General features: G+C 45.3%; 1 protein-coding gene across 1 annotated transcript; it reads left to right on the top strand.

Moving 5' to 3' along the window:
• The first annotated feature begins 844 nt into the window (after positions 1-844).
• Ovgp1 (oviductal glycoprotein 1) lies at positions 845-11,422 on the top strand. The gene is given in 14 exon segments (XM_027940243.2): positions 845-869; positions 1,454-1,483; positions 1,850-2,054; positions 3,022-3,078; positions 4,346-4,511; positions 4,967-5,091; positions 6,844-6,952; positions 7,051-7,236; positions 8,373-8,489; positions 9,688-9,823; positions 10,597-10,721; positions 10,724-11,079; positions 11,081-11,140; positions 11,142-11,422. Coding segments are annotated over 14 exon segments (1,773 nt in total). The 3' UTR covers positions 11,218-11,422.
• Positions 11,423-13,070: the final 1,648 nt, after the last annotated feature.

Genomic DNA, 13,070 nt, shown 5'->3' with positions numbered 1-13,070 from the left:
AACCCTTTTGACATCCCTAATAATAGCAACCATTCATTGAGCCCTTGAGTGCAAAGCACTGAACTAACAATTTTCATGCATTACTTCTTTAATCTCTATAAACCCTGTAAGATTAGTATGAGCTGTTACCTCCATTTTATAAACTGAATCTCACAGAGGCTAAGTAACTTGTCCATGATTATGAAGCTTCTAAACAGTGACAGTGAGATTCAAGTCTTGGATTCAAAAGTCTGAGTCCAAGCTGAACTTTTAAAGTTTATATCACACTGTTTCCCCAACCAATAAACTTGTAACAGTAGACTTAACTATTTTCGGGGCTGGGGATGTGGCTCAAGCGGTAGCGCGATCGCCTGGCATGCGTGCAGCCCGGGTTCGATCCTCAGCACCACATACAAACAAAGATGTTGGGCCCGCCGATAACTAAAAATAAATATTTAAAAATTCTCTCTTTACTCTCTGTCTCTCACTCTTTTTTTGAAAAAAAAAAAAAAAAAGACTTAACTATTTTCATACAGTGTTTCTCCACCATACTCGGTCCACTTGGTGCTGAATACCAGGAAGTGAGACTGAGAACCAGGAAGAGCTCAGGAATGCTGCCCTACCCTTGCCATTGTGCATGGTGGACGCTCAGTTTGTGTCAGCCAAGGGCTGCGACTTTGTTGGCTCCAAGATCTACAGCTATTCTGGAGAGGGAGGACAGGAGGTTCTGGGGTCACTGTGACTCTCATAAATCATTGATCCTGGCGTGTGTGTGTGTGTGTGTGTGTAGTTGGCCTATTCAGGGCTACAGCTAGCTCCTATAAATGGGCCCAAACTTTGGCCTCACAGCTGTTAAACCACCGAGATGGGGAAGTTGTGGCTATGGGTTGGTGAGTATTGACAGTTTCCAGCAATGTCACTCAGTCGGGAGTTACCAGCCTTCATGTGTTTGTTGTCTCTTCAGTGCTCAGTAGAACAGCCAGCCTGGGACTCTGGGGGGTCTGGATTAGATAGAGATGGGTTGGAATATAGTGAAGGGTCACAGATAACCGGGAGGGGGGAGGATGGAAGTAGTGGTTCTCCAACCTGGTTGCATATTTGGCATTTTAAAACCTGAGTTCCACTTTGGCTCAATTAAATCAGAATCTCCGAGGGAAGAGCCAGGATACCAGTACCTTCTACTTTCCATCCACTGGCTTAGAGCTTTCACTGGGACGTCTAACTCCTTGTCCCTGTGCAAAGTGTGTGTGTACAGTACTTTTTATTAGAGAGAAGAGGAATGTAGATCTAGATCCACTGGCTCAACTTCAGAGGAGAGGAAATGTGTGAATGGTGTGTGTGTCCCCATGTGTGCATCTGCATCTGGACATGGTGCCCCGTTGGTGGGGGCACTTGCTAACTGGATGGTATGTAGGGCATCCCACTCTGAATGTGTACACAAATCTGTGTGTGACTCTTTCTTTCTTTCCTGCAGCTCTGTTTCTTGTACTGAAACACCAGGAAGGTAAGAAAATTGTGTTCTCCCCTCCAGAGCCAAGGAGATTCTCTGGCTGTTAAGTCATCTGCACTGAGTGTCCCTTGCAGCCCCATCCTGCCCAGGTGCCTAGATGGGGGATTACTGATTCCATGCAGCTCTGCAGAGGAAGTTTGATCACCTGCAGTTTGTGTTGCTCACTGTTGTGTCAGGATCCAGACCTGAGGGTCCATTCAGAACAGGACTTCACAACTCATCTCCCCACTCCCAGAACTTCAGTAGTGGGGAAGGGACCGGACCTCAAAAAGCTTTGGGGCATGTGGATGGGGAGAGTGGCCTCTTGGCCCTGCCCCCTCCCTTGATCTCTGCCAACTAATGCATGCTGTCCCTGATCAGGTGCTGCCTACAAGCTGGTATGTTATTTCACCAACTGGGCACCTGGACGCCCTGAATCTGCCTCCATCTTCCCCCTTGACCTGGACCCCTTTCTCTGCACCCACCTGATATTTGCCTTTGCCTCAATGAGCAACAATCAGATTGTTCCCGAGACTCTCCAAGATGAAAAAATTCTCTACCCACAGTTCAACAAACTCAAGGAGAGGTATGTTCATATTGGAGGTGGGGTTGTATTTTCAGACTTTATAGATATAAGGGAATTAAGCCCATTCTTCCAGTTGCTCTCTTTCTTCTGGTTGTTCCAGCCCTATCCTCAAGCATTCCTAATTTAAGAATTCCCTGTTACCGGAAGACCTTGAGCTCCTTCTGGCCTCCTTGCCTTGCTAGTTGCTGTTGTCTCCCCCTGGAACATGATCTCTCTCCTCTCTGCCTAGCAAACCCCGACTCACCCTTTGAGTCCATGTGAGGATTTCAGATATTAATGTTGTTAAGGTGATTCAAAGCGGGCATGGACATTGCAAATGCTCAACAAATGTTTAGTGTCTTTATTACCATTTGTCACCTGTAAACCCCAAGCTGCAAGCTCTTCAAGGGTAGGGACAGTGCCTCCTTTATCTCTAGGTCTCCCAGTCAGTCAGTTAGGTCAGTACCTGCACTGAGTTGGTGCTCAGTAAGTGCTTGCTTAAGTACTCCCCTCCCAAAACTTCTGGGTTCTTTCCCTGCCCAAGGGAAGGTTTGTTACTGCACCGATGGCCATAGATGGGCAGGGTTGCAATCTCCCTGAAAGTAAGGAGCTTTCAGTCAGTGGCACAAAGTCATTGCTCAATAAATATTTGTCAGGTAAGAAAATAAGTGAAGAGAAACATTTCAGACTACTCTTTCTTTTTGTTCTGGAAACATTATGGGACATAGGGATTTTGGTGAACTTTGTGTGGCCTTGGAGTTGTGAGGCTGTGATGACCCTTGGGTTAATTGCAAATCCCTCTTTTCCTTTCCTCCCTGATCCTGTGCTCTTCTTTCTCCTTCCCTTCACCAGCCTTCTCCCTTTCCTGTCCCTGTCTCCCATCCCTCATTTCCTGTTGTTATTCCATTGAGTGAAGAAAAACCAATATGACTGTAGCTTCCTGCTGGTGTGAGGACCCAGCGTAGTAACCCTCTCTTTCACATCCTAGGAACAGGGAGCTGAAAACACTGCTGTCCATCGGAGGGTGGAACTTTGGCACATTGAGGTGAGACCCTGCTGTCATCATCTTCTCTGGAAGGTGGAGCCAAGAGGCTAGACGTGCGCGGGAGCCAGCTTGGCTGCGAGGACAGGAAAGCTACTGCAGACACCTCCCCAAGTCCTGATCTGGCCTTGGATTCAAGGACCCATGGAGGGTTAATTGCTGGAAGTTCCAGCAGTTGGTGAGAAAGGGAGTGAAAGGAAATGAGAGGCAAAAAGGGTACTCACAAAGAACCCTCAGCCTCCATAAGAAGCAGGGGTCTTGCTTGTTTCTGAGGAGAGGAGTTTTGTTCAGGACAAGAAGTATAAACCCAACCCTCCCAGGGCCTGGGGTTCCTCACTTTATAAATGGAGCCAGTGGTATCCACCACAAAGGGCAGTGTTTGAGAAAAAGAAACAAATAAAGCGCCCGTCTTAGTGCTCTGGTCGACCCTGCACCCTCCATGAGGCAATGTGGAGATGGCTCAGGCCTGGGGGCAGTACTTTTAGAGAGAGAGCTGGTGGCCTGGAATGTGTGAGGTTGCCCCTTGCTAGGAATATTCAGATATGAAGGAGAAAGGATTTCAGGTGTGAGCTAACAACTGGCTCAGCCTGAAACCAGGCTTCTCCTTTCCTACTCGAACACGTGCCACATGCCAGATGCTGGGCTGAGAACTGTACACATTACCTGTGGCCACTGGGGAGAAACTTATTAAATGGTTGTTGGTATTCCAAGACAGCAGAAAAAGAAGAGGCCCAGGTATTAAGGAACTTGCCATATTTCTCCCAAGTGTCTGTCAGAGAGCACCCAGCTGAGAGGTGGCAAGCAGACAATGAAATCCAGGCCCATCTATCTCTGAGTCTGGCTATTTTCTAATCATTATCCACAGAGCACTCCTAGAATTGCTTGAAATTCAGCTTAAGTAGTTCTAATTTTTCCCCAAAGTATCTTCACTTTGGAAGAGAAAACAAACTGAAATAGAAAAAAAAAAATCAATTAAGTAAATGAAGAAAAGGGCCAAGGACCAGAAACCCCTTATTAGATCCCTGACCTCTTGTGCCAATTTATGTAGCCCAGGCCCAAAAGAGCTCACTGATCCTTCTGGAAGTGTGGGCCATTGGCTTATGTTTCCTCCCCAGTCCAGTCCGAGAAAGAATGTCAGTGCTAGGTCCAGCACAGGGACTGGAGTAGTTACTGGGGAGACAGGAGGGAGAGGCCAAGCGCCTTGGCAGCAGGCAAACTTGCAAGGGGCCCTGAAGGTGGCTGTGTCGCCTCAGCCCTGCTCTCCCTGCAGGTTCACCTCTATGCTGCACACATTCGGCAACCGTGAAAAGTTTATTAATTCAGCTATATCCCTCCTGAGGACACACAACTTTGATGGTCTCGACCTTTTCTTCTTATACCCTGGACTGAGGAACAGCCCCACGCATGACCGATGGAAGTTTCTTTTCTTAATTGAAGTAAGTCTAGTTTGGAAGCTCCAGAATCCAGAAATGGTTCTACTTTTGATCATATTTGGGCTCATGGCAGAGGGGGAGCACAAGGCCGGGCCAGGGGCAGGAGAGAAGAACCAGAATGTTCTTCTATTGCCATCACACTGGAGCTACTGGGCCAACTTGCTGCTGAGCAGGGGTCCTGTGGTTGCTCTTTTCTCTGTCTGTGTGGGGTTCTTGCTCCAGTCCTCTATTCTAGGTGATGCCTTCTTGGTGCAGTCTCCTGGTCTCCCTCAGGCAGTTTATTTGCCTCCCTCTGGCAAATCCCTACTTGCTGGCTCATCTGTCTTCCTCACACGCTGTGGGCAGGGCCTGTTTCTGCCTCACCTTGGTGTCCCCAGATGGTGCTTAAGGAGCTCAGTCAAAGTTTCCTGGATGATGCTTTCTTTACGGGACTCTTCTGTGTGGTTCTTTCTTGCCAGGAGCTCCTCAGTGCCTTCCAGAAGGAGGCCCTGCTCACCAATCGTCCGAGGCTGCTGCTCTCTGCTGCAGTGTCTGGTGCCCCACACATCATCCAAACATCTTATGATGTAAACCTTCTAGGGAGGTGAGTGGGTGTCGTGGGAAAGACATTAGAGGGAAGGGGGCATCTTGAGCCCAGACCCCAGTGCTGCTCAAACACTGTTTCAGTCAGCATTTTTTTTTTTTTTTTGCTGCTGTGACCAAAAAGACCTGACAAGAACAATAGAGGAGGAAATGTTTATTTCAGGGCTCATGGTTTCAGAGGTCTTAATTTATAGACAGCTGGCTCCATTTTTTTTTCGGGCTCAAAGTGAGGCAGAATATCATGGTGGAAAGGTGTGGTGGAGGAAAGCAGCGTAAGACATCACACTGGGGAGCAGAGAGATAGAGCGTGCTCCTCGCCAGGAAAAAATATAAACCCCAAAGACATACCCCCAGGGACCCACTTCCTGCAGCCATACCCTGTCACCACCAAGTTAATCCCTATCTGGGGATTAATGCACTGATTAGGTTAAACCTTTTATAACCCAATCATTGTATCTCTATGCTTTCTTGTATTGTCTCACACAAGATCTTTAGAGGGAACACCTAATATCTACATCATAACAAGCACTGTCCCTGAGCTTGCCATGTACCTGCCCTGGTGTCTGTGAGGTTTGGGGTGGGCTGAGGAGCATAGGTGAGGACAAGAGTCAGCTCCATTACACATACCTTGGGCTTTCTTTAGAAGATCACGGGGAGATGCTGTAGTACTGGCCCACGACAACATTATCATCGGTAGAATCTTCTGCATGGCCCATTGCTGGATCTCACAGGAGAGAATGCCATGGACCCCACCCCATCCTCCCCAGAGCAGAGCAAATGCTGGCAGCAGAGGGCAGAAGAGCTGACAGCCATGAGCCACAAAGCCCCAAACAGGAATTCCTAGTCACACAGAGTTTTCAGATCAGATCTCCATGGCAAAAGTTAAAAAGGTAAACATGAACAGCACATAAATCTTTCTGAACAAGCTGGCTGTGTGCAAATTTTCTTGAATCTCAACAATAATGTATTTACAAATGAGGAAACAGATTCAGAAAAAAGAGAGGATGTGGGGTTTCTGATTGTGATTGCACTAGAGAGAGCTGTTTCAGTGTGGGAGGAAAGGCAAGGGACCCAATGAGAACGGAGTTGGTTTGTGGGAATCTTTTATTCATTCATTCATTCATTCTAGGTTAGTGTGAATCTTGTAGCTAGGCAGGATTGAGAGTCCTGCCTTCACATAACTGGGTGACATTAGGCAAATTAGTTACACCATCTGAGTTTCAAATTCTTCCGCTTGAAAATAGAAAAAGGCATGGTACTTAGGGAATTGGCCAGATAAAATTAAATTAGGTGATCAGTGTAAATCCTTACACCTCTGACCTGGCACATGCTCATGTCCACCTGATCATTATGAAAGTCTTCTGGAGGGGTGGGTTCCAGTGGCTCCTTGAGGGGTAGAAGGACAAAAGCGTTTCTACTGCTATAGGACAGTGCTGCTCTTACTCGTGGTGATTTCTGCAGACCTCTGATAGCACAAGTAAGGCCTGTATGTATTTGCTTTCTTGTCTGATTCCTGGCTACCTCCTCAGATACTCTCAGGATTCATAGACCCTGACGCACAGCTATCCCTAACCAGCAGTTTTTTCCGTCTCTCAGTGTCTGGCACAGCCCGGACAGGCCCCATAGGCAGGAAGAGCAGGGACGCCCAGGTGACCAACGTGCACCTCTGTAGCTAGTTAGCACTATGAAGATCTGAATTAAAACTTTGCCCGGCCCAACCTTTGCATCTCCTTTTCTGTGCCTTGTCTTTCAGACTCCTGGATTTTATCAATGTCTTGTCTTATGACTTTCATGGAAGCTGGGAAAAGTTCACAGGACACAATAGCCCCCTGTACTCTTTTCCTGAGGACCCGAAATCTTCGGTAAGAGAAGGGAAGATCTCAAGTGGCCCAGACATCTTTCACTGAGCCCAGAACATTGGCACTTAGTAACAGGGAGGGTTATGTTCTTCTACCTTTAGGCATATGCTATGAATTACTGGCGGAACCTTGGGGCACCTTCAGAGAAGCTCATGATGGGGTTCCCCACCTATGGGCGCACCTTTCACCTCCTCGAACCCTCTGACAATGGGTTGCAGGCTATAGCAACAGGACCAGCATCTCCAGGGAAGTACACCAAGCAAGCTGGCATCTTGGCTTATTATGAGGTGATGGGGTTAGGGACTTCTGTGTAGCTCCCAACCTCAGTTATTAATCCATGGCCAATCCTATTTCTTCTCTGTTCTCTGCCTCCTGCTTTCCCACTAACAAGGTTATTTTGAGGCAATTCCAATATATCTTTTATTACTGGTTCTTTTTCCTCTACTCCAATGCCCCCCTTAATAGACATGTACCCAAGGGAATGTAAGACATGAGAGGAGATGATAAGAGGCAATTGAGTGTGTGGCAATAGAGATCTGGAAAAGTCTTATGGAGCAGGTGGACTCTGAGCAGATTCAAAGCACAGGAGAATCCTGATGCACAGGTATAGGACTGGCGTGCAAAGACACAGATGTGGAGGGCACCAGATGCAGAACTAGAACCTTCCCATAGGGAGTAGTGGAAGTGCTGAGTGTCCCTCCAAACCCTGCTCTATGCTGGATGGCTGGAGGTATTTTTCTGTTAATTCAGTGAAGCATGGTTATGAATGGTGGCATAGTTGAAATACTGTTTTGGAAGGACATCATGTGTCAAAGAGACTTTAATAGAATATTTAAAGCTCTGAAGAAAAAAGAATGGCTTAGACATTAACCCTGTAGCACAACTTGAACCCCTTTACTTCCTTGCAGTATAGTTTCCAGCACAATGTCGAGCATCCAGTGGGCACCATACTTGATGGATTGTAGCAACCTGGTTGTCCCGGCCTTCAGGACCTTTAAATCTCTAGAGGAGCAAGGCTAGTTTAATTACTGCCTATGTGGGCAAGTTTGTATTGAGAGCAAATGAACTGAGGAGAGACTTGTTTATGAAAATACTCTGAAAAAGGTACAGGTCTGGTCAAGGGTTAGGTATGACCCTCTTAGAACTTTGATGCTGGTATTATTTACCAGACCCTGGCTTGGCCTCTTAGGCAGCTCATGCAGTCCTTGTTCTCTCTCTTTTTCCATCATGAATACCAAGGAAGAAACAGGTAAAGGGAGAAACTTACTTGGGAGAGAGAGAGGGGGGAAAAAAGAGGTCCTTTGTGAGCGGTGGGAAAGCCTACATCCTCATTTCCTGGGGAGGTCTCTGGCATTCTCTGTCCCAGGGCATGGTGCTTCTCTCCATGGCACTTCATGGACCTCACCTGTGGTCCTCTTGGCAGATTTGCTCCTTTCTTGAGAAAGCAAGAAAGGACTGGATTGGCTATCAGCATGTCCCGTATGCCTACAAAGGGAAGGAGTGGGTTGGCTATGACGACATCAGGAGCTTCCAGGAGAAGGTGAGACCTGACTTCTTTCTTGCTCCAGCATATAGATTCTCATTGGCTTCTATGGACACTCATTTAGATAGATAGATAGAGAGAGAGAGAGAGAGAGAGAGAGAGAGAGAGAGAGAGGAGAGAATGAGAATATGAATGAGAAGTATATGTGCAGCATCTCATAATCCCATCGAGTCCAATTCTCTAATTTTGAAAATAAGCAATCTCAGTTCTGAGGGAGTACATATTTCTCAGTCACACAGCTTTTTAGTGACAATCTTCTGTTTTCAGTTCGGACCAGGTGATTGTACAACAGATAAATACCAATACAGGGTAGATCATCCTAAGCGCTCCATTGAAATTACTGACACGTGGCAGGGATGGGGAAGTCAGGGAGGGTTTCCTGAGGTGGGGCAAGACTTGGTGGGGTAGAAAGTTTGTCACAGGTTTAAAGAATGTAGGCGAAATAGAGGGTTTTTTTTTTTTTTTTAATGAAGATGTAAGTGCTGGTGAAGGAATTTAGTCTTTAATCTGTGGGCATTTTAAGGGGAATTTTTTGAGCAGATCTATGATTTGTAAGTTTCTATGAATTTGACTCCTCTAAGTCTACTCATATAAGTAGAACAAGACAGTATTTGTTATTTATTTTATTTCATTTTTTTTTTTTTTTTTGGTCTGGCTTATTTCACTAGCATATGTCTTCAAGTTTTCATCCTTCTTTTTTTTTTTTTTTTCTTTCCAGTACTGGGAATTGAACTCAGGGGCACTCGCCCACTGAGCCACATCCCAAGCCCTATTTTATATTTTATTTAGAGACAGGGTCTCACTGAGTTGCTTAGTGCCTTGCTTTTGCTGAGGCTGGCTTTGAACTTTCAATCCTCTTGCCTCAGCCTCCTGAGTTGCTGGGATTACAGGCTTGTACCACGGTGCCCGCTGCAGGTTTTTTCCATGTTGTATGTGCATGTAGGAATTCTTTTTATCCTAAAATTGTTATTATTCATTTTTAGTTTTTTACAAATGAGGCAACTGGGACACATAGGAATTTAGTAACTTATCCGACATCCCATAGCCAACAAGTGATAGAGGCTAGAGTTAAATGCAGGTTACACCCTAAACCACCTGCTGCGTTGCCTCTTGACAGTTCATCTTCTAGTTTTGCTGTTGTACCCAGTCTGGAGGATGGGCAGTACAGCATGTTGACTGACCATTACTTTTACAGGCAAAGTTTGTGAAGGCAGAGCTTTTTGGGGGGGCCATGGTGTGGACAGTGGACATGGATGACGTCAAGGGAGCTTTCTGTGGCAGTGGCCCTTTTCCCCTTTTATACACATTGAATTACCTCCTGCTGCAAGACGGTAAGTAGTAAGGACCCAGGAACTATGATTGGAATTTGTATAACCAGGCACTGGGAGGGTCCATTCTGCTAGGTCTAAATTCTTTGATGAGGTGACATGAAACTGAAGAAAGACAAACTTTGATGTCAGCTAGTGTATTCTGTAATCTTGAACCTTATTTGACTTTCTTGAGCTTCCTTTGCCCTATCTGTAAAATGGAAATAACTCTTACACTCATCCTTATGAGAACTAAATAAGATATGGAACCAAAACTGCACTAGCTCATTGTTAGCACTCAATATATGTTAGTTTATTTCTCTGTTTCCTTCTACTTTCATGGGCAAGGGCTAGAAAAGGGAATTTGGTTTCTTTTGCTATCTCTTTTTTAAAAGTAGAGGTTTCCCTGGCGGTTAGGAAACGGAACCCAGCGTGCGAGAGCTGAAAATACTTAGAGATGGTTTACAATCCTCCTTTTAAGGACAAGATTGGAGCTCAGGCAGGTCAGGTCTTCAGGTGGGCTCCAACCTCATTGTCTACAACATGCTATCTAGAGCTCCTTGTCCTCAGAGTTGTTCCTGGTGCCTGTACAGATGCAGGAGGTTTCTGCTTAAGGATTCAACTAGTAAGGAATAAGGCCTTGAGGGACAGGACTTGCTGGGGGTGCAGTCAGAAGTCCAATTCTGGATTTTTGGAGCAAGGTCCTTCTGCACTGGAGGGGTTCTAGTCCTTCCTGTAATTAGCAGGAAAGGAAGGGAGAGGTAGGGATCTCATGCTTTGCTGATGATTTTCTCTAGAGGTCAGCTCAACTCCTTTACCACAGTTTGGGTTCTCATCTGCTATGAATTCTTCAGTATCTGATTCTGAAAGGCTGGCTGTGACAAAAGCATTGAGCACTGATATTATTAACATTCCCCCCCAACCCCAGGAAGAAAAGCTGAGGCTCCTGAAGTCCATGGAAAGCATAAAAATATAACTTCAGTTCCTGGAGGTGGAGTCATGACCCTTGGGAGGGAAACAGTATCCTTTGGAAATCACACTGTAGCTCTACGGGGCACTGAGGTCCCTGGGGCAAGGACTATGACTTCAGTGGACCATCAGTCTGTGACCACTGCAGGGACAACAGAAGCCCTTGAGCATTTTCAGACAGAGACCCTCAGTAAGATAATGGCCCCTAATATGAAGTCTGTGTTCCCTGAGAAAGTTACTGTCCCCACCAGAAAGATGTCAGTCACCTATAATGGGCAAACTGTGACTCAACAAGGGGTGAATTTGAGTTCTGTATGGGAACTGCCCCAGGGCGGGTGAAATTGGTCTGAAGAGGGAAGTTGAAAATAAGATGCCTCCCAACACACACTCCTCTTACTTCTGACAACCCCTTTATGCCCACTGAAGGGAACCATTCCTATGTCAACTAACAACCCTTCCAACAAGTGCTCTCTCTATGAAAGAAGAAAACACTCCTGTGGATCAAGGAGCCTAAGCTCTGTGGATGGCAAACTGGAGCAAGCCCTTGTCTTTTCTTCTTCTCTGTGTGATATGATAGAAGCTGCTTGATCCTGGTTGCTCATAGGGTGAAGTAGGCACCAAAGCCACAGTGGGTCAATATTTTTTTCTGTTGAATAAACTAGAAACACAAGAATCCAACTGAGGTCTCTGAGATTCGTTCCTTAAAATGACCGGTGCAGCTTCCTCCTCTCAGTGTGGTTTCCCCTAGTATTATTTTTGGAAGGGGGTTGTGTCTAGTCTATAATGGTGCTTTCCAGTGTTGATTTTGGACTTCCTTCTTCCATTAGCAACTGCTCACTTCACTGTTGGTCAGAGCCAGAAGTTCCTTAGGAGATTGTGGGTTTTCCACAATCCTCAAGAAGAGTTGGGAGAGGAGGGGGAAATGGAGGCTTCCAATTATCTTTTCTGCTTGGTCAAATCTCAGTTGTCCGTGGAAAAATACCCTTATCTAATCTCTCATTGAGAAGTGATTGAGAGGGGCTGGGGTTGTGGCTCAAGCGGTAGCGCGCTGGCCTGCCATGCGTGCGGCCCGGGTTCGATCCTCAGCACCACATACAAAGATGTTATGTCCGCCAATAACTAAAAAATAAATATTAAAAATTCTCTCTCTCTCTCCTCTCTCTTCAAAAAAAAAAAAGTGATTGAGAGTGCAAAACAAAAACTTTTAATCTGTTTTATAGTGTGACTAGTACATTGCTCCTAGGTCTCCTCCAGAGACACCGATTCCCACACTTTAAGCACTGCAGTTTGCCTCTGGAGCATTCTCCTGGGTGTGACCGACTCTTCAAAATTACTATAGAAATGGACCATGTTCTAGCTCTTCACTTTTAGGAGCCAGTGCCTCACAGAGAGGGTGTAATTTCTCTTACTGATGTTACATATTAGTTCATTTTCTGTTCCTGATAACAATGCCACAAACTGGGTGAGGTATCAAGAAAAGAGGTTTATTTTGCATCATAGTTCTGGACCAAGTTCAAAAGGCCACATTTGATGATGGCCTCCTTGCTGGCAGTCCCAAGGTAGCACAGGGTATCACATGGTGAGAGACAAGATGTGTGCATATATGTATGTGTATGTATCTTTTGAATTCTCTCTCTTATAAGCTACCCAGTATTCAACCATGGGGCTTGTACCTTATCAGATCCTAATCCCTCCTAAAGGACCCACTTCTAAACACCGTGGTCAGATTTAGTTTACACCCTCTTAAAACCTCATAATGGGGAATTAAATTCCAACACTAGTGTTAGAGAAGATGAACTATATTCAAATCATAGTGTTCCACCCCCTGGTCTCTAGTAACTCATGTCCATTTTATTATTTACAAGGGCCTCAAATGTAAAGATACAGAAAAGTTGAATGTAAAATGAATGGGAAAATATACTATTACAGTATTAACAAAAATAAAATATTTGAACTACATGATATGATTAAAATAAATTTTAAGGCAAAAAAAAAAAAACCCTACTAGAGATGAGTTTCCATTCTGAGCACATATAAGGAATGATTGTTCTTGCTACAACTAGCAAAAGTCAGCTAAATTACAACAACCATATGTTAAATGTATCTGAGAGCTGTGGAAATGACCAGGACAAGGTAAACCAATAAAATCCCCGAGAGGATAGAACTTTTCTGAGGTAAGATGAACATGGGCAGTCATCTTTATTCTCTGCAAGTACTTACCAGTTCTGCACATGGGCTGGGATGTAGCTAATGAAAAAATGATAGATAAGGAAAGAGGTCAGCAAAATATTTAAAGGTCACA

The sequence above is a fragment of the Marmota flaviventris genome, chromosome 10 (assembly GCF_047511675.1).
Source record: "Marmota flaviventris isolate mMarFla1 chromosome 10, mMarFla1.hap1, whole genome shotgun sequence".
NCBI lineage: Eukaryota > Metazoa > Chordata > Mammalia > Rodentia > Sciuridae > Marmota > Marmota flaviventris.
This window is presented reverse-complemented; position numbering and strand designations above follow the sequence as displayed.